We start from the raw sequence: 20,970 nt of genomic DNA, 5'->3' as shown, positions 1-20,970 counted from the left end.
CTCAGATCCAGGTGTTCGGGTGGCCGCCGGCGCCTCAACCCAATGCCCAGACATTCCCGGGGTAAATTTCCCGGCACAGCCCTACGTCACTCCCCCGATTGCCCCAGGTTCGATAGCTATGCTCGGGGTTACCTACACCACGCCTACAGTGTACGGTCCTGCCTTTTCAGGATACGCCCCGGTCCAGTCTGCCTCTTTTTCCAGATATGGAGTCGCACCAGTCGGGTACAGCGCCGCCCCCGTCGGGGCCCAGCAGTCCCAGGCAGGGGTACTGAGGCAAGTACAACCCCCTCCCGGGGGAAGAGGTCCGACAAGGGCCAAAATTGGTCTAAGCCGGCTAAGAAAGGCAAGAGGGGCTACGAGCCCCAGTATTCGGAATACACCAATTTGGTGGACACCGGAGAGAACATCTTCCTGGCCACAGAAAGGGCGGTTCATTACCGAAAGCCTACCCCCATGTTCAAAGGAGGGAGGAATCCGAGAGATACCAACAAACGGTGCGCTTACCATAAGGATGTGGGCCACACGACTGAAGAGTGCCGGCAGCTCAAGGATGAGATCGAGAATCTGATCAAGTTGGGGCATCTCCACCAGTGGGTCAGGATGCCCGTAGGAGTCCCGGGCCTGTCATCAGTTCCCAGACAACCCGCGGTCCCGAGTGCGCCCGGAGCATATCCGCCTCAGGGAGGATATGCACAGGGCCCAGCAGCACGGACCCCTCAAGGGGTCCCCGTTGTGCAAACACCCGGACCTGGAATGCCTTATCCATCCGGGACTGCACCCCCCCCCCCCCGCATGGACGGACATGTGGCCACCATTTCGGGCGGGCCTCACCTGGGAGGGTCGTCTAGGAATGATCAAAAACGCTACCTTAGTGAGCTCGACCACGATCAGGAGGTGTGCGCTCTGGTCCAGGCCCTGGCTCAGCGCCCGAAGCTGATGAACCTCCCTATCACCTTCACGGAGGACGACGCCCGTAACTCCCATTTCCCGCACCATGACCCTCTGGTCATAGATGCCCAGATCGCCAATAAGCTGGTGTCTCGGGTGCTGGTGGATGACGGAAGCTCCGTCAACATCTTGTTCAAGCCCGCCTTTGCCGTGATTGGCTTGACTGAAGCGGATCTAGCATCGTGCCCAACCCAGATCTACAGCTTCAACGGGGATGCGATACTCCCCATGGGAAAAATCCAGTTGCCCGTAACATTGGGGAGCGAGTTGCAGCACTCGTTCAATTTTTGCACGTTCGTAGTAGTGGATTGCCTCACTGCTTACAATGTCATTTTCGGCCGGCCCGCACTAGTCGATTTCGGGGCAATCACCTCCATCCGTCATCTTTGCATGAAATTCCCTTGCGACAACGAAGGGGTGTGAACATCCGGGGAGATCAGAAGAGTGCCCAAAAATGTTACCACGTGTCCGCCCGACCAATCTACATGGTCCAGGAGGAACCCTTCGAGGAAGTCATCGGCCCGGTTCCTCCTCCCCCGACTGGAAGAGTGGTTCGGGAGGAGGACGAGCTGGATCCGAGGATAGGAGACGACCGCGTCCTAGAGCCCATGGACGAGATTGAGGAGGTGTGCATTAGTGACACCGACCCGACCAGGATAATCCAAGTCGAGAAAAATCTGCCGGCAGATGTCCAAGCCGCCATAATCACCCAAGTAAAGGAGAACCAGGATATTCTAGCCTGGTCTCATTCAGATATGACGGGGATCGACCGTAATGACATCTGCCATGCATTGAATATCGACCCAGACGCGACCCCAGTCCAGTAGAAACAAAGGCCCTTGGGAATGGAGAGGGCCGAGGCCCTCAAGCTGGAAGTAGAAAAGTTGTCGTCGATCAACTTCTTCTGCGAAGCTATATACCCCGTATGGCTGGCCAACCCCGTTCTGGTATCGAAGCCAAATGAGACATGGAGGACATGCATCGATTTCACGGATCTCAACAAGGCTTGCCCTAAGGATTGCTTCCTGCTTCCTCAGATCGATCAAATGGTGGATGCGACATCCGGGTACGAGATCTTAAGCTTCATGGATGCTTACTCCGGCTACAATCAGATTTCTATGCATATAGCAGATCAGGAGTATACCAGTTTCCAAACTGACAATGGGATATACTACTACATTGTCATGCCCTTCGAGCTCAAAAATGTCAGGGCCACCTATCAGAGGCTCGTCAACCAAATGTTCCAGGCCCAGCTGTGGCGAAACATGGAAGTCTACATTGACGATATGCTGGTCGAATCCAAGACCTCCGGGAAACATTCGGACGACCTGGCCGAGGCCTTCGCAGTCATTCGAAAGTATGGGATGAAGCTGAATCCTAAGAAATGCACTTTCGGTGTGGCCTCCGGGAAGTTCTTGGGGTTCATAGTGAGCTTCCGGGGAAAAGAAGCCAATCCGGACAAGATCAAGGCACTGATTAATATTCCCTCTCCCCGGAAGCATAAAGACGTGCAAAGTCTGACAGGGCGGGTAGCCGCCCTAAGCCGTTTCGTCTCTAAGGCCACGAACAAGTGCGTCCCGTTCTTCAATGTTCTTCGGGGAAGCCAACGTTTCGAATGGTCAGTCGAGTGCGAAGAGGCTTTTCAAAAGCTGAAAGAGCACCTGGCCCGTGCGCCGATATTGGAAAAACCGGTGGACGGAGAGCCTCTATATCTCTATTTGGCAGTGACCGAGCACACGATCAGCGCCGCACTAGTACGGGAGGAGGAAAAATCCCAGATCCCGGTATACTACGTGAGTAAAAGGTTGTTGGGGGCTGATTCATGGTATCCGCTAATTGAAAAGTTGACATTTTGTCTGCTGATGGCATCCCAAAAACTCCGGCCTTACTTCCAGGCCCACACCATAAAAGTTCTGACCAACCACTCCTACGGCAAGTGTTGCAGAAGCCCGAGTCATCAGGGAGACTCTTAAAGTGGGCCATGGAACTAAGTCAGTTCGATATAGCCTACGTTCCTAGAGTCTCATTCAAGGGGCAAGCCCTAGCCGACTTCATCGTGGAATGTTCCGGGATCACCCAGGGGGACGATCCCACGGACCCCTCGGCACCCGTATGGAAGATGTTTGTGGACGGGGCCTCGAATGAGAATGGAGGAGGGGTCGGAATCATCCTAGTGTCGCTGCAAGGACACCAGTTGCAAAACGCCCTGCGTTTCCATTTCAAGGCATCGAACAACGAGGTCGAGCACGAAGCCATGCTAGCCGGGTTGCGCCTAGCCCGGGAAGTAGGGGCCACAAACCTGGAGATCTACAGCGATTCCCAGCTGGTTGTCAGGCAAGTCTCAGGAGAATATCAAACCAAAGGGGAGAGAATGGCGGCTTATGTCACTCAGAAGAGAGAAATGCTGCAAGCGTTTAAGAGGCACTCCATCCGCCAGATCCCCAGAGAGCAAAATGTGTTCACAGACACACTAGCAAAATTAGCCACCGATGCCGAAGCAGAGCTGTCCGGACTGGTCCCCATTAACCATCTCCCCATGCCAAGCATTCGAGTCTCCGCGATCAAGGCCATTGACCACTCCACGTCCTAGATGGGACCCCTTGTCCACTATCTAACAACCGGTGGGGTGCCAGCAGACAGGGCCACAACCAGGAAGCTTCAGTACTAGGTCCACAAATATGTCATGATGGACGGAAAACTCTACCGCAGGAGATTGTCCATGCCATACCTCAGGTGTGTGTCCAGGACCGAACTGAGCGCAATCATGCATAAAGTGTACGAAGGCTTCTGCGGAGACCATACAGCCGAACTCAGTCTATCCAAAAAAATCCTGCGCCAAGGATATTTCTGGCCAACCATGAAGAAATACTGTATTGACTCGTCCCCAAGTGTGAGCAGTACCAAAGATACGCGAAGGTCCCGCGAGCCCCTCCAACAGAAATAACCCTGATGACCAGCCCCTGGCCTTTCGCGGTGTGGGGAATCAATCTAGTAGGATCGCTCCCGACTGGGTAGGGAGGGGTGAAATACGCCATCGTGGCCGTTGACTACTATACCAAGTGGGTTAAGGTGGAGCCCATGAATACAATCACCTCGAAGAAGGCCCTGGATTTCGTCATCAACAATATTGTGTATCGATACGGGCTCCCCTACAAGATTATATCTAATAACGGGAAGCAGTTCGACAGCATCCACTTCACAGATTTCTGTGAAGGACATGGTATCGTCAAAAGCTTCTCCGCGGTCGCCAGGCCCCAAGAAAACGGGCAGGCAGAGGCCGTCAACAAAATCTTGAAAGGGACGTTAAGGAAAAAATTCCAAGCCTGCAAAAGGAAGTGGCCCGAAGAGTTGCCCCGCGTGTTGTGGGCTTACCAGACCACCAAAAGGACATCTACTGGGCACACTCCTTACTCCATAGTCTACGGATGCGAAGCCGTCATCCCTGTCGAGACGACTGTCCCATCTCACCGAAGAGACATGTACGATCCCGCCCAGAACCACGCCTTACTCTAGGAGTCCTTAGATCTCATCGAGGAGATTCAGGAAGAATCACAAGTGCAGCTGAAGATGTACCAAGGCAAGATCGCCAGGCATTTCAACTCTAAAGTAAAAAGCTGAAGGTTCGAAACTGGCGATCTGGTCCTGAGAAAATTCTTCCCCGCTACCCAAGATCCGGGAGTAGGGGTTCTGGGCCCAAATTGGGAAGGCCCGTACGAAGTCCAACACAAAGTGTGCCCCGGACATACCGTTTAGAGCGGCTCGATGGCACGGAAGTCCCAAGAGCCTGGAACGCGGAACATCTCCGTAAATACTATCAGTAGTTAGGAGAACATGTTCCATTTTTATATGTTCATTGTAAATAATGTACGCCTCAGGGAGATTCCTTAAATAATAAAAATGGCGGGTACAAAACGTCATAAAGAAATGTTATCAGACAATGAAAATTCTACTCAAGTGACCCCAGACCAGTCTCCTCTCACTTGGGAGGTGTCCCCGATATGAACATATACCAGGCGGGGCACAAGGCTCAAGCCTAGTCCCGACCCAGACTGGCAAGGTCTGGGGGGTACAAACCCCGTTGGACCAAGCCTCGGGCTGGTCTCGCCCCGAACAAACGATGTCCGGGGGTATAATAAAAAGGACCAAGCCTCAGGCTAGTCCCGCCCCAGACGAACAATGTCCGGGGGTATAATGAAAAGGACCAAGCCTCAGGCTGGTCCCGCCCCGGACGAACACTGTCCGGGGGTATAATAAATAAAGACTACCTCAAGCTCGTCCCGCCTCGGACAAACGCTGTCCAGAAGATAGAAATATCTGGTATGTCCCAGGGCAAGAACATAGCTCGCGACTTTTAGAGTGCGGGTCTCAGGTGTGTGTGGCCCAGGCTGTGGGAACCTAGCCTAGGTTTCAAAATAAGCTAATCGAATAACTCCGATGGCCCAGGCCGTCAAATTTTCGAAGTTGAGGACTGAACGAGTAGATTCAGTAATGACTATCAACTCCCTAATGGCCCGGGTCATTGGGTCCTAGATAACAGGATTAAAGTGAATTGATAAGTTAGAGTCAGGAATAGTCTAGTCCAGGCCGTTGGAACCGAGACCAAACACTCCCAGGCCATTGGAACCGGGACCAAACACTCAGATCATTCATGCATGGTGGTAAAAAAGAGAGCAACCAAAAAAAAAAAAGAAAAAAAATAAATTGGATAAAACACCAAAAACTATTTTGGACGCGTACGCATCCATAAAAATATTACAAAATAAAAGGAAAAAGACGATGTGAAGATCCGGGTCGAGGCTTCGCCAGGTCCTGGTTCCCCCGGGACATCTCCGTCTGCCTCTTCGTCATCCAGGAGCTCCGCGTCAGCATTCTCCTTGGCCTCAAATTCGACTCTCTTTGAATCAGGATCAGGAAAAAGCAGGAGGTTCATGTTCTTGTCCTTGCGCCAGGCCATGTAGATGGCCTCCTCGAAGGTGACGCGCAGCAGTTCATCCGCCTGCTCTTTTGTGCAACGGGTCTCCTCATGCGCCGTAACCTCCTTGCGAAGCGAGCCGTCCAGCTCATGGATCCGGGCCTCCAAGCCTTCGACCCTCTCCCAGTCCTGGATGGACTGAGTCGTGACTGCCTCCTGTGCGGCCCTTACTCGGAGAAGCTCCGCCTCCAGAAGGGCTATCTTCTCATCGACCTCGGCTTCTTTCCAAGACATGGCCTCTTCAAGCGGGAAAGTGACCCGATTGAACTCCACGCGGTCCACTTCGGCCTGAGCAACCGCTTTTTCTAGGGACTCCTTTGCCTGGACTGTCTCCCTGGCCAAGGCCTCCTTGGCAGCTTCTCTTTGGTTCACGGCCGCCTCCAGCTCCAGCTGGAGCGACTCCATCTTCATGGCCGCCTCGGCCACCAGGTCAACATTTCGGTGGGATAATAAAGCACCCTCGAACAAAGCAAAGAGTGAAGTCCTTACTAAACAGGGAAACGGAGAGAGACGATGCAAAGTGAACTTACAGCGGTGGCTTAGTGGCAGAGAGCTTGGGAAATGAACAGCATGTCCAAGTTGGCGATGGTGGCATATCGCTTCAGCTAGAGATTGGACATGGTGTTCCCCACCTGATCTAGCAGGTCCACCGCAAATGGGGCCATGTCCTGCCCCAGCTTGGGGCGAAAACCCGTCTCGGCAACTGGCCGATCCACGATCAGCTGAGGGGCACTGAAAGCCGCCGGGAGATTAGCGAATTCAACCTGACGACGAACCGTCAGGGCCTCGTAGACCTCGTCCCTTCCCGGCCACTCTCCCAGGTCCGAGAAATAAGTTTTGACCGCTTGTCCCGCAAGACGGCTTCCCCCTCCTCAGGTAAGGTCGGATGGACGGGAAGGGCTAGTGTTGCCGGAAGGTCCTTTGCAGCAAGGCGGCTTTCCCCAAAAGACTCTCCAGCTGAACCAGCCCGCCTCGTCCGGGCCCTCTTGTTCCAGGTTTCTGTCTCCACGGCCCTTTTCCCGGAACTCTGGCTTACCGCTGGTTCCAGCTCCAGATCGATCACCGGGGGGTGAACGGGAAGGTTGGGGACGGTGGCCGGGTCCACGCCGTAATCGAAACTACGGCAAGTGCAACCTGGCCGGGTCGAGGATCCGCCCCTAGCGTCTCCTTGCTATGGTGGAGCTCCGGGCTTGGCGCCTCGGATGTTTTCTTCGCAGCTTTCCTTGTCGCGGCCTTGGCAGCCCGGATCTCGAAGAGCTGCCTCATCTCGTCCACGGGGTCGGACATGTCAGAATCTTCTGAAACAAACACAAATAAAAAGGAGTCAGTACAATTAACAAGCAAACAGAGAAGTCAAGACTAAGAGTGACCCGGGACGAACACTTATCTAAGCCCCGAACATGACTCAATTCATCTAACGTGAAAGAGTAGACTCGGTCCCCCATGTCGTCCGGGTGTAGAAAATTCCTGTATTGGAGGAACCCGGACAGGTACATGAGAATTTCCGAGCCTACGGGAATGGGAGACGAAGGTCTCGTTTCCCCGTCAACCCCGAATGTGGGGTCTCGATGTGCTAGCCTAGCCCTAGCTAAGTCCCCAACTTGGGGAGCATAAGTCAAAATCATAGGTGAGTTACCTAGCCCTGATACGCTAGCCCCAAGAGCCCCCGTGTTCGGCAGTGCCTCATCGAAGAGGGCTTCCAACTCCTCGGAGGTGGCCGCCTCCTTCGACCGAGCTAAGTCCCCCTTCTGCTTGGTCGCGTCCGCAAGTGTCGCGAACTCTACGTCCCTGATGTGCTCTAGGGCCAGCTGCTCCCTCAAAGCGGGATCTTTCTCACACTGTATTCCCCGGAGGCTCAGGGCGTTGATCGTTTGGTGGGCCGCAAGCAGTCCGATCAATCGGAGGTTGTCGGTGTTGACGTAACCCCCTACATCCAGATCCTCCGCGGTTAGCTCGGAGTAGATTTTCTTCCGAGGTGATACAGTGAGAATAAAAGAAAAAGAAGACAGACAATGTAAAGGATCAGGAAACCACTTACCCACTCGCTGGAAGTCCAACATCAGTGTGGGGTTCTTCTCTACGAGAAACCCGGACGTCATGAACCAGTAGTGTCGGACGTCCGGGGGATGCTTCCAAGCACTAGTAGAAGCAGGGTAGTTGCCCTGCGGTTTGAGCTTGTAGAAGCCGTCCAGGGTCTTGTCCTTGGCGTTGACCTGCGGCTCCATCTTGTAGAAGTACAAGATCTCTGCGGGGGTCGGCTCTGTGATCTCCTTCGCAGCGCAGAAGATGCGCCATCCCGCAAGCAATCGGTAAGCTTGGGGAAAAAGCTAGAAAGGCACGATCCCCACGAATGTTAGGAACCGCACGAAATAATCATGAAGCGGGAGTGTAGCTCCCGCACTGATGTGGCCTACGCTCCAGGCCCCAAACCCGTTCACGGAGGTATGGGCCCGCTCCTCTTTCCTGGCCAAGCGGTTATGGAAGAGTTCGGGAGTTGACTCTATGCCCAAGCGCTTCTCCAGGGTGTACAACATCCGGTAGTTCCTGAACAAGTTCGGTACCGCATCCATCTCCCATATGTTGCCTTTAGGGGTCCTGGACCAGGGAAGAAGGACAGGGCCTTGTTAACTTCCTCCTTTGAGTGAAGGGTGACGCCCGATGTTATGGCTTGTGAACTGGGAGCAAAGCAAAAACAAACCAAGCAGTCAATACCAAAACCCAAGAAAATTGGTTAAGGTACGGGGGGTCTCCTACGAACTACTTGGAGTCCCCTCCGGATCAGGCCCGGGTTCACCAGGGAACCACAAGACCCTGATTGGGAACGAAATGTAGGCTATTCCTAAATCGGTCCATCACCCTCTTTCTGGGAAGCTTCTAGACCCGGAAGGGCCCAGAGTGGCCCGGACCAGGCAATCTCCCTAGCACTAATTCTAAGCACATCCAAGTTCTTGCAGCCTAAGCAGATAAGCAAAATGACATGAAACCTACGTTTGTATATCTATATAGGCAAAGGACAGAGGAACTTACTATGAGTTGCTGGTCGTGAAAAATGGTGGTTGTCCGGTGATAAGGACCGCAGAATCTCAGTCTTGAACTAACGAAGATGGTTCAGCAACTCGTCGAGAGGACAGGCTAACGACGTTAGCTCGGGCAAGGGTGCAGATGCCGGAACTGTTGGAAAAAGGCGACGGTGCAGAATGAGCAGACGGTGGAGGATTTCGTCGGCAAGCTCGGACATAAACAAATCCTTCGGGTTCTTAGACTTGGCTCGAGAGTGTAAAGGTTTCAAATGAATGCCTGAGGGGTATTTATAAAGATCCAAATGTTGATCTCTGATCCAGCGGATAGGATCGATCCCCCATCGGACGGTCCAGGATCGTGCAGAGGCATTAATGAATCCAATCGAGTGCTGGATCTGCTCCATTTCGATCCAACGTCCCAGAAAAGGAGGCACTTCAAAGTCACCCCATCCTACGGTCCACCTCAGCGCAGATGCATTAATGGAAATCCCCCATGCAGATGGGACGCTTCGAAATTCGAGCTGACGCAATAGCCTAGGCCTAGCGACCCTTGAGGTGGTTGGTGACCTTTCAGGGTCAAGTGCCATCGGTGCAGCGGTTGCTAGGCGACACGTGTACCCCTCGTCGCGAACCGGGACATCGGTAAACGAACCCGGACCTTGGTAAACGGTCCGGGCTCCGCAGTCGCCTGACACGTGAGGCCCCTTGCCACGGACCAACAATTCTAAGAAAGAACTGGGGAGATAGCTGGGAGTATCCAGGACCAGGGCAAGCCTCCACCGCACAGGCCTAGATGGAGGCTTGGGGGGTAAATGTTATCCCCATTTCTTGTCGTGGGCTCGGGACCGCGATCCAGACCCACTAGTTGGCCAATTGAGGTTGGGCCCAGTCTAGGCCCGTGGCAAGGAGTATGATAGATATCGACAGCCCATTTCTGGGTGAGGCCCGTAAGGCGTCCGGGGAGTATTGTCCGAGTCGGTCATCCGGGAGACGGTACAACTGGCTGGGGGTAACAGTTGGGATCGATACGAATGGTCCCGAAGCCTGGTAAACGATCCGGACTCCTGGTGGATGATCCGGGCTTGCGGTAAACGGAGAGGGACATAGGTAAACAAACCCGGGTCGGGTCCCCAAGGTAAGCAGGATAAAGCATCCGTGACCCTGACTGCACCCCATGAAGCGTGGGAATTGTCCCCACGTTTCACCTGCGGAAAAGGCCACCTGGGGATTGTACGCCGCTGGTTCAGAACTGTGCCGCCACTGCTCTGACCGATCTTGTCCACTGAATCTGCCTCGTAACTCGAGATGCCCAGAACAAAAGCTCCAATTTTTCGGATGATAGATACGGTTTGGGCTGGCCCAATGGGCTCAAGTTAATGTTTTTCTTTTATGTTTTAGTTCTTCTGTATTGGGCTTCCAGTAGAGAAGCCAGCAGTATTTATACCTTTATTGGGCTCGGGTCAGCCCGGCCCACGCCCAGTGCACCTGTGAACCTATAAATACATGTAACAGAGCACTGGAGAAGGGACCTTCGGTAGCGTGTATACAGTTACTCTGCTAAAACTAAGAGAAAACTCCATTGTTATAGATTCTCTAAGCTCTAATACAACTGCCTCGTAGACTAAGGCTCATTAACGCCCCAACCACGTAAAAATCTTGCTTACAACTTCTAAACCCTTTCTCTTTATCTCTCTTATCTTTTATTATTATAGTTTCCGAAAAACTCGGTAAACACTTACAATCTACTCTAATTTTGTAACAAAAAATTCATTAAAAAAATACTTATGGAAAGTGAAACTCTTAGGTACCTAATACCATATAATGGCCAAAATTCATACAAAATTAACTATACAACACTAAGGTACCTAATTAGTGCTAATTCATTCATCCAACCATTAAAACATATTTTAAGTTTTTACTAACACAATTCACACACACACACAAAAAAAAAACTAAACTAAACTGATTAGTTCAGTTTTTTTTACTTTCTGCTATAACATTATTACTTACCACTTATTTCAAAATTACTTACCCATGGCAAAAGGATAATTTACCAATATCGTAAATAAGTTACAAATCAATACCAAGATGACCATATTCTCCTTAACTGTACATTTTTTTTGACGTAAAATTACCCCATTGCCTTTACCTAAACCAGCCACATCAATAAAACTATTCACAATCGATTTATATAACCAATTCTATAGGTAAAATACTATAAAAAATAAATACACCAAACTAGCTCACATCATGACACTTAAAATTTAATGGGTCCCACTTGTGGGACTAAATCCTGAGAGGGACTAAAGAATTTGCCCACAAATATATGTCATTTTGTAAAGTTTTGACAATAATGGTTCTTTCATTAAACTCCCCTCTCTCTCTCTCTCTGCCAAAGCAACCCCTACCCACAACCACCAGCACCACCACCTACCCACGACCAGAAGCTCATTTTTCTCTCTCAAATCATCTATATTTCTCTCTATTCATGGCCATTCGAAAACAAAGATGAAAAGAATCTCACAACTATTGAAGCATCCATTAAAGTACCCATAATTAATTTTTGTATTCTACATAAAAAAATTAAAGTTTTAAATCTTCTAAACGTATAGAACTAAAAAAAATACTAAGATTAAAAAAAATTTAACTAAAACTGACATTTGTGCATCACCAAAATTTTCGTCAAATTTCAGTGCAGAGCACAAACAAGCATCGCATTTGCATCGTTTTGGCCAAAAAAAATCAAATTTTTATGATTGCATGACAAAAGCATCAAAAAAGCATAGCATTTGCATCGATTTAGCCAAAAAAATCAAATTGTCAGAATATGCATTAAAAAAACATTGCAGACATAAGTTTTTGTCACAATTAATGCATGCTACTTAGAATAATTTGTGCCAAATTGGGTGGACCTTCACAAACCCAAAATTCTTCCAAAAGAAAAGAATTGCTTGTCAGTATTAACTAAGTAGGCGAGAAGATCTCAAACTTCAGACTTTATAAGTGTTTGAGCTTCACCATTGGATATCAGAGTATGTTATAACATCCTCTTCAAGATTAATCTGCTAAAAAAGACTGAGCAAGCAATCTCCTATACATATTGACCAGTTTCAAATGATCCCAAGTAAAGAAAATAATCGTTTACTATTTACAAACATATAATTCACATCGGTTTCATATTTTCTTTTTATACAAAAAATCTGTTCTTATATCTACATAATCAACAGATATATAGTTAACTAAACCCTTACTTAAACAAGATGTGAACACTGTAATCCAACACATGCTTTGCAGCCAACGCGGCCATGTCCATTGAGAAAGAATTATGGCTGTAGAGGACAGCACCAAACAACAATGACGGATCTAAATGGCCGGAAACAACCACCCCATTGTCCATCCAAGGAGCAAACCGGCACTGGCAAGGCCTAACCCCAATGCAAATGCAACAACAGACTTGTTGATCTCATGCTGTGGTTTGCCTTGCCTTTTCTTTCCAGCCCTGTGCTGATGACCCTTCTGTGCTTGCCTACTACTACCTTTGCAGGGTGCCTTAACAGATGGGAAGAGATTGCCAATTGGTTGGTTTTTGCTCTTAAGCTGGAGGCAGATGTTCTCTATCTGCAGCAGTTGAAGCCATTGCTTGTAAGCAAACAGTTGGGACGCCTGTCTGAAAAGTAGCGTGATGATGTGTTCCTTCTCGCTATAAGCTTGCTTTGCAGCCTTCTCAGCTTCCCTTGCTCGTTTCTGAGAGAGGCATAGTGCTTTTAGTAGCTGAGCTTTGCTTTGGTCATTGTCGGTACTATCTTGAGCATCATGCCTGTTGATGTTGGTAGTGCTAAGATCATATGTACAAGGACAATTTGTAAAAGAAATTGAGCTTCGTAGGGGGGGGTGTAAAAACAAATGTTCAACACAAGACCATTCAATTTAGTAATGAGCATCACCACAATTCACATGTGTCATAAGGAAGCTAATAAACATGACCAACTAACTGTAATTTCTATGAAATCTTCATGCACGAAAGGCAATCTTGGGTCCGAAACAGTGATTGGATTAATGATAAAGAAAGTTCTCGGTTCAGTTCTCTGTCCTAACGAAAGAAAAAGGACCAATTAAATTCTATTGAGTTTGATTCAGTGATTATTTATCAAAGAATGACTGGTGTGAGATGATGGAACAAATGGGGGCAATGTTGTTATGATAATTGATACTTAGTTGACATTCAAAAAATATCTCTAATGAATTATGAGTTCAATACATTCTTTTTACAAAGATGTATCTTCCTTATTCATTATCAGACAATCACTTAATTGACAAACCTCAAGTGGGGTTATTTTTCATTTCCCATCTCATGAAAAAAAAAAACATTTTCCGCTTCGATTAAACCCATCCCTCTCTAGGGGCATTTTAGCGATAGGTTTATAGGAACCGGACAAGGGCAACAAAACATTATAAACGTGAAGATAACTAAGATGGAAGGAGCAATACAATGATGATCATGGTCACTAAGTGAAGAAAAAATAAAAAGCAGTAACAAGTACCAATTTACAGCATTACCTGAAAGTTTCATGAGGTGAACAGCCTGAATTTGGGCTTCCTGAAGAATAGTCCATATTGGAGAACCTTGACTCGGACATCTGATCTAAAGGTGAAGAAAGAACATCATCATGGTCAAAATTCTGTGAGCAAGCAGATGGTTGCTGTTGCTTCCTATAATTCTTAGCACGGGGGCGTGGAAGATCACAATTCTCGATGTGCTCAAGTGACTTCTGAGCAACCAAGGAAGCCAAATCATCTTTACAAGCACTGCGCCACCATGGCTCAGTCTTGTCAGCCCCAACCCAGTGAGATTCATAATCAGAAGACAGTTTCTTGGGATCTTGAGAAACCAAGCAGTTTAAAGAATCCAAATTTAAATAATGTTCATCCAAGTACCATAAATCTCTCACATCCTTTCCTGCAGCAGTTTTTCGGGGACTAACAGCCTTGAGTTCATGGATTCTTGTATCCTGACCATTTTCATTACAAGTGACAGATACCTTCCTCAGCTGCTCCATAGAACAACTAGTCTTAGCAATAAATCCTTTCTTGGTTTGACTCTCTTCACAAACATCATTACTCAAAATTTCAAGCTGAGCCTCCAAGGAAATTCCCTCCTCACTAATAAAATTCTTGTGATAAACAAAGTTGGGTTCCTGATTCAACCACCACCTTCTTCTACCAGTTAGCACATCATAATTTGCAAAAGGGTGCAGATGATCTTTTGCTGCATTATCAGGTGAGTAATCGAACTCTGACTTCGAGGAACATGATGACGACGGGCAGGAAGAATACTTTTCCCTCACACCGTCATGGAAGTAGCAACGACTAGCAGTACGCTGCCATGTAGTTCTTGCTTCTGCTGCTGCCATTAATTACTTCAACAGGCCTGTGATAAATTCTGCAGTTACAGTTATCTTGATGCACAGAAGAAATAAGGTACGAATCCTTACCCTATTTTGAACAGACTCAGACCAGTATCTCAACCCATACCTTTTTTGGTAAAGAATCAAATCTATAAAAATAAGCAATTTAAAACAACCGTGAAGAATCTTATTAACATACCTATAATAACGTCAGAATTTTGGGATAAGCATCTGGGGAGCCTGCGACTATTATCATCCAAAAGAGGAAGAAGAATGACCTGATTCCAGAATCAAGTAAAAGTAAGGCAATAAAAAACCAAAATTGCAGAAATCAACTCATATGGGTCCTTAATTAGTACCACATTCTTAACATCACAAACAGCTTTCTCTAAAGAAGTGTTTGTCTTGTTGTTATAAAGTACAAGAGAACAACAGAACAATCCAAAGAAAATCATGAAGCAGATTTCTCAATGACCCACAATTATAATTGATAACCAATAATCTAAAAGCCCAATTAACACCAAATCCTACATGCCCATGAGAAAACATTTGCTGATCCAGAGTCAAACCCTCAACTCAATAAAATATAAATAATACACACCACTGTATAGGGAGAAATAGGGTCAAATTTACATACCCAATACGGTTCTGAAAGTGAAGGTTTCCAAAACACAGAGAGAATTTGATCCTAAATTGAGACTTTATAAAGAAAATAAACAAAACCCACTTCAACTAATTTCCCAAAAACAGAAAACAGCCAGCTTTGTCTATAATAAATCATCCAGTCAGTTAAGATCAATGGCATGAAACCATCTCAAAACAAACAAAGAGTTCATCAATTAAACAAGAAAGCACAGTCCATAAAGATATGTAATCAAAAATAGGATTCCAAAACGAAAGAAAAACCATTGTACATACGTGATATATTTGGAATAAACATAAGAAGAAAAAGAATAAAATTTGACCTTTGGTGATATGGGTGTTCTGGATTTTTAGTGTATGGCTTTCAAATTCCAAAGATGGAGAAACTGAGATCAAAGTTTCTCCTTTTCGTCTGGGGCAAACTCCATTTTCTTCTTTCTTGGCTCTTACACCACTGCATAACATCACGCTACTACTGACATCTGTTGAATATTATAACATTTCTTTACTAAATTCATTCATTCAGATAAACTTGTCAGAGAAAATATAAAGGCTTGAACTTAAAATTGTACTACAAAGTTTTCATGGCCAATTTTATTTAATTATTTATTTTGCTTTTTTGGTACGTTTTATCGAGTTACTTGTAATATTAGAATAGAAAAGCTAGGGACCATCAATGAAAAGAGAAGGCTTGGGAATGAGTTTTACTAGATGGACCATTATAATCCTCCTATAAGGAAGGGAACAGAAACTGAAAAATATCTTCAATCATTTTCCAACTACCACTCTTAATGCAAATACTACATGTCGTTTTATCAAAACTAAAATTTTGATGGATAAGCCCAAAAAAAAAAGCAAATATGCTTTATATTTCTTTTACATGAGTAGTGATATGTCCACATAAATTATACAATAAATTTTTACACACCACTATATACATTTTACATGCATATTATTAATGTGTTGTTGTATATGGACCAAGTACCCCTAATAATTTGGATAATTTTCAACTTTTCAATGGTTTTTAATATATATATATATATATATAAATATTAAGCAAATTGACTTTTTAATAAAATATCATCTCTAATCAAATATAGTTAAGTAATTGTCAAAATCTAATTGATTAAACACCAATTAAAACACATTTTTAGATAGCAAATTTTAATTATATATATTGGATATCTAATTCAAAATTTTCTCTAATTTATGTTGATTTTTTTTGTTTAATTTACTACTGTTTATGTATTGATTGTACATAATTTTCGTTTGACAAACAGAAGAAAGTTTCTTCCTTCCACTACATGTATCACTATTATGATTTTTTATCAATAAAATTATTTATTATAAAAAAAAAGTAATAATATTATTATTTATAACTATTTACTTCAAACAGTTTCTGCTACTCAATGTTAAAAGCAAGAGGTGGTTTGGATAATGGTGTCTGTTTGCTAACTCCAAATGTTGAATAAACTTCTCTGCCATATCAATTCCATTTATTTTCACTTGCAGTCAAAACAAAGTGACTTCTTTTTTTTTTTTAATTTACTTATTTGATATTTTGTATTATTTTAGCACATTTTTTTTCAATAATGCTAATATAATAATTTGTATTTTAAAAATATACTTTAGACTCAAATTTAATAAATAAAATTTTATTAATATAACTAAACTGTCAACAGTTATATATAATTAAATTTTAATTTAAAATTTATATAATTAAGAGTAGTTGATTAAATTAGTAAAATTTTATTAATTTAATTTGAATATACGATTTAAAAAATATAAGGTAACAAATATCAACGAAATAACTTACTTTTTTTTTAATCAAAAAACATTAATGGCACCGAACACTAATTTTTGTTTCCTTTTGACTTTCAAGTTTAAAGATGCTCTTGCCCTGAGACAAATCTTGGGATTTACATATATGGTTGTCATGGTTTGAAACAACAATGATGGCAGAAGACTTCAAGAAGAAGAAAACACCGACTCATAATCCTTGTTATCCAAAAATGGAACTAAGAAGAAGAAGAAGAAAATGAAAAGCTTTGATTGGATATATATTAATATGGAATTCTTTGCTTGAATTTCTTTCTAAGCATTGACAATCTTTTTTGTAGAGATAACTTCTCATCTTTCCTTCCTAGTTTGTCCAAATAATACACAATCTTTTTCAAAGTTTCCAAAACCTCCTCACTCTCAAAACCCAACTCTTTCTCTTGGATTCTCAGCACTCTCTTCAGCTTCTCCAATAACACTCCATCATCCTTTATCAACCTATTTTGGATTGAAACCAAACAGTCTAGAGCCTCAGCTGCCATACACACAAGACATGTCATAGTAAGAAACCATACATAGTGAACAAAAATAATAGAGGAACTTAAAATTGGGAAGAGTATTATGCTATTTACTCAAACACATCAGAACAAAATCTGATCTTTAGTGCCTAGTGTCTAATACCCCACTTGGGTAAATGTGGAACCTTTCTAAATGGTCAATACAGAAGTTAAATGAACATGAAGATGAACATAACTTACCAACTGGTAGAGAGTCTTTTCCAAATGCTTTTTCACGGATGTCTAAAGCCTCCAATGCGAGCTGTTCGGCTTCTTCATCTCGTTGCAAATGGTAGAGAGCCACTGCGAGATGCAGCATTGGGAATGTAATGGATTGGTCATCAGAACCGACTGTTTTAGACATGATTTGTAGACTAGTCCGGAGCAAACGCTCAGCCTCCACGAAATTCTTCGAGCGTAAATGGGAAGTAGCAAGATTGATCAAGTGTGTTACTGAGCTTGGGTGTTCTTTCCCTTTGTTCTTCTCAGTGATTACCAAGCATTCTTCTAGAAGTTCTCGGCCTTCTTTTCCTCTGCAAACAATCAGAACTACAATGTGAACAGGGAAAAAAAATTGAGACAGAGAGAGAGAAGAGAAGAAGCAATATATTCTTCCCTGAAATATAATTTTAACTTTAATTTTGAAGCTAGCACTACCTTCCAACAACATGAAGTAATTCAGCCAAATCTATCCTGATCTTCTCCACTGTACTGTCATCCATTGCTAAATAATTTGAATCCTTGACGAGCTGAAGTGCATTTCTATACAAGTGAATTGCTTCATCAGCTTTTCCTATAAAAGAATTAACGTGTGTAAACACACTTGAAGTTAAGGTTTGAAGCTTTTTAAGACAAGAGCTTATAGGAAACATATATCCTAACTCAGTGTCCCAAGACTAATGATGGAAGGCTCCATGTGTGGCTTATAAACTTAAGAGAGACAGAGATTTTGTATATTACCCATAGCACACTTAGCATGAGCCAGTGAACACATAGCCATTCCAACTCTTCCATCATATTCTCCATGCAACTTTGTATATATATCCAAGATTCTGTGATAGAAAATAAATATAAGTCATTTTTAAAATATGATAAAAAAGTGAAACTGGAAGTCATGAACTCCAATCAAATAGAAAGAAGGCAATGTACCCCATCAATGAAGGAAGAAGAAAAGCTTCACCTTAAAAAAGGAGTTTCTGCATCTTTAGCTTTCCCTTCTTGGAGTAACAGATTGCCAAGACCAAATAAAGGTATAACTAGGTCCTCACTTTGAAGGCCTCTGTTTGATTCCAAAACGGTAATTGAGCGATGGTAGAATTCTATTGCTTTTGTAGCTTTTCCTATAGAAGCAAGAGCTTTTGCCATGCCAAGAAATGGTGTCACAAGAAAAACACTATTTGTGCCTGAAGAAAAAAACAGAAAAAGACTAAGTAATTATTGACATTACAACATAGCAGTGGTAGAAAACACAATAATTTACGAGCAGCACCAGAAACATGTTATTCAATGACTCCTTTAACTAGAATGGTTAAAGAAAAAAACTACAGATCCCCATGAAAAAGAAAGTGGAATTCATTAACAAGAGCAAAAGGAAGGTCTGATGATGGTCTATCACATTTTTACTCCTTTTAGTTTCAGATTACGTAATACAAAACAAATAATGCAATACCACTTGAAGTATAATTGTATCTTCCTCTTCTAATTCAATACACATTTTTCCAGCATAAGTCTAATGATATATACTTAACACAAATAGCAGAACTGAGGGTAATTGCACCCAATATAGAATTTTATAAGCATAATCTCCACTTTGCTGGCTTAATGAGCAGAACACGGATGAGATATTAGTAATAATTTTGGAATCTGACAAAACAAACAGCATACAAGAAACAGCCAGAGTTTATGATTTAGATTCCCACATTAAACAACCAAATATGTACAGCAAATCTAAATCTAAGGCAACCACACAACCGCTACCAAAAGGAAATAAAAAACATAAAAAAGTAGAGAGAGAAATAAGATACCATATTTTTTCTCCATAATATCAATGGCCCTTTGATATATGGATACTGATTTCTCAAACTTCCCCAAAGTTGAGTACATACTTCCCATATGCACAAGTACAGGATCCAGAAGCTGTTCCTCTTCCTTTAGACTGTCCACCACCTCAATCAACTGACCTTCCAACACACTTGACCAGTATTAACAAGAATTTTATCGAGAAAAGAGCATAAACATGTGCCCTTAGAGTTTCATTACATGACTTCCTATAGAAACAAAAATCTAGGGAATATAAATATGTACATAAAAACATTTTCTGAATCCAATGGTCAGAGAGAATAATAGGGATTTCCAATGACTAAAAAATAGTCATGTCATTTCATAAGTACTACAATTCCACATGGACAACACATTCAGGGGAAATTCTTTCCTGAATACTATATCTTCATGAAGGTGTATATGTTAATTCCATAAACAGGGTAGTGACTTTCAACTCACAATAAGATATATCCACACATTATATGCCTACTAGGTTATGAACACCGGATGCAACAAAAAAGGAAATAACTTACCATACGCAAAAGGGTGCCAACGAATTTCAAGTCTCCCAAGGCCATATATCCCAGAGCTATGATGTCAATCAAAGCAGCTTCTTCCATGCCCCTGGCACCTGCATTCATCCTTTCCTTTACGGCTTCATAGTTAGCTCGAAGCAGGTCCGCGGCATCATTTTTGTTTCCCATTGTAATCATCATCTTGACTTCATCAAAAAACTCCTGTAACTCTCTCTCAAAACCCAATTCTCCATCCGCAGGATTACCCCTGTGAGAAGAAGTATTCGACCTATTGATAAAAATATGCAGTAGTTACTACTCAATAGAATCACACATAGTTACTACTCAATAGAATCACACACGTCTAAATGCCATCTACCAAGCTCAATAAACGTAAAAAAATATATAGTTAAAAATCACCAGATTTATTCCCACCTTTGACTGTTGTTTGGAGCTGAATCCGTTTCTAAAGGACCCACTGAAGCAAAAGCTCGGAGAGGCTTCATGTAAGAGAGCTTCAAATCAAAGCTATGCTTTTGGACAGAAACAAAGAAGGAATTCGTGTCTTTCAGCATAAGGAGTGACTCCAAGTGTTGACGAACTTTGTTCCTCCTAAATGGTTCAGTAACAACATTAAAGAAAGAACCAATAAAAGGGGTCTTATACAAATAATCAAAATTCTCAAAAGACCAAAAAAGTAAAAACTTCTTTTCTATCTCAATTCTCAAGTATTGTATTTCTTCATTCTTCTTCTTCATTAACAACATATAAAATTAAGGGTGGTTGTAAAAAAAGATAACAGTGAATTATACACGGCCAGAAGGCAAAAAACTTTATCAGAGAAACTATTCAGAAAACCAGACATAAAGGAAAGTATGAAGAAGAAGAAGGAGAGAGAGAACACACCTGAAGCAGTGGAAAGAGAGAGGAGGTAGAACACGGGAAGCTGCCGCCATTGCAGGAAGCGGAGAGTAGTTAAGGCGGTTGGTTTTTCATGGAAGATTAGTTCAGTAGCAACGCAAGACCAAGAGGGCTGAGCAAGAGATAATCAGAAAACGCTTTCACTGTTGAGTCAACTGGCGAGTCGTG

At 44.0% G+C, this 20,970-nt stretch overlaps 2 protein-coding genes across 5 annotated transcripts; both read right to left on the bottom strand.

Moving 5' to 3' along the window:
* Positions 1–11,924: 11,924 nt before the first annotated feature.
* LOC133834473 (uncharacterized) lies at positions 11,925–15,649 on the bottom strand. 4 transcript variants are annotated; one of them, XM_062264095.1, is made up of 4 exons: positions 15,314–15,649; positions 14,548–14,626; positions 13,501–14,436; positions 11,925–12,778 (listed from the first exon to the last, which is right to left on the bottom strand). In XM_062264095.1, the coding sequence occupies exons 3-4, from the start codon at positions 14,352–14,354 to the stop codon at positions 12,307–12,309; spliced, it is 1,326 nt and encodes a 441-aa protein (XP_062120079.1). In that variant the 5' UTR covers positions 14,355–14,436; positions 14,548–14,626; positions 15,314–15,649; the 3' UTR covers positions 11,925–12,306. The 4 variants fall into 4 exon arrangements, with proteins under 4 accessions (XP_062120079.1, XP_062120078.1, XP_062120077.1 ...); XM_062264094.1 differs by having other exon boundaries at positions 13,501–14,383; positions 15,314–15,648; XM_062264093.1 differs by having other exon boundaries at positions 13,501–14,371; positions 15,314–15,648.
* A 1,369-nt stretch (positions 15,650–17,018) lies between these two features.
* On the bottom strand, positions 17,019–20,950 carry LOC133834472 (uncharacterized). Its single transcript, XM_062264091.1, has 9 exons — positions 20,788–20,950; positions 20,317–20,493; positions 19,900–20,170; positions 19,351–19,501; positions 18,507–18,729; positions 18,287–18,378; positions 17,984–18,119; positions 17,528–17,859; positions 17,019–17,304 (listed from the first exon to the last, which is right to left on the bottom strand). Exons 1-9 carry the CDS (start codon positions 20,835–20,837, stop codon positions 17,054–17,056), a joined length of 1,683 nt encoding a protein of 560 aa, XP_062120075.1. The 5' UTR covers positions 20,838–20,950; the 3' UTR covers positions 17,019–17,053.
* Between the last annotated feature and the right edge of the window lie 20 nt (positions 20,951–20,970).

Source organism: Humulus lupulus, chromosome 5 (genome assembly GCF_963169125.1).
Source record: "Humulus lupulus chromosome 5, drHumLupu1.1, whole genome shotgun sequence".
In the NCBI taxonomy this organism is placed as follows: Eukaryota; Viridiplantae; Streptophyta; class Magnoliopsida; order Rosales; family Cannabaceae; genus Humulus; species Humulus lupulus.
The sequence above is the reverse complement of the archived record's forward strand: the minus strand, read 5'-3'. Positions and strand labels throughout refer to the sequence as shown.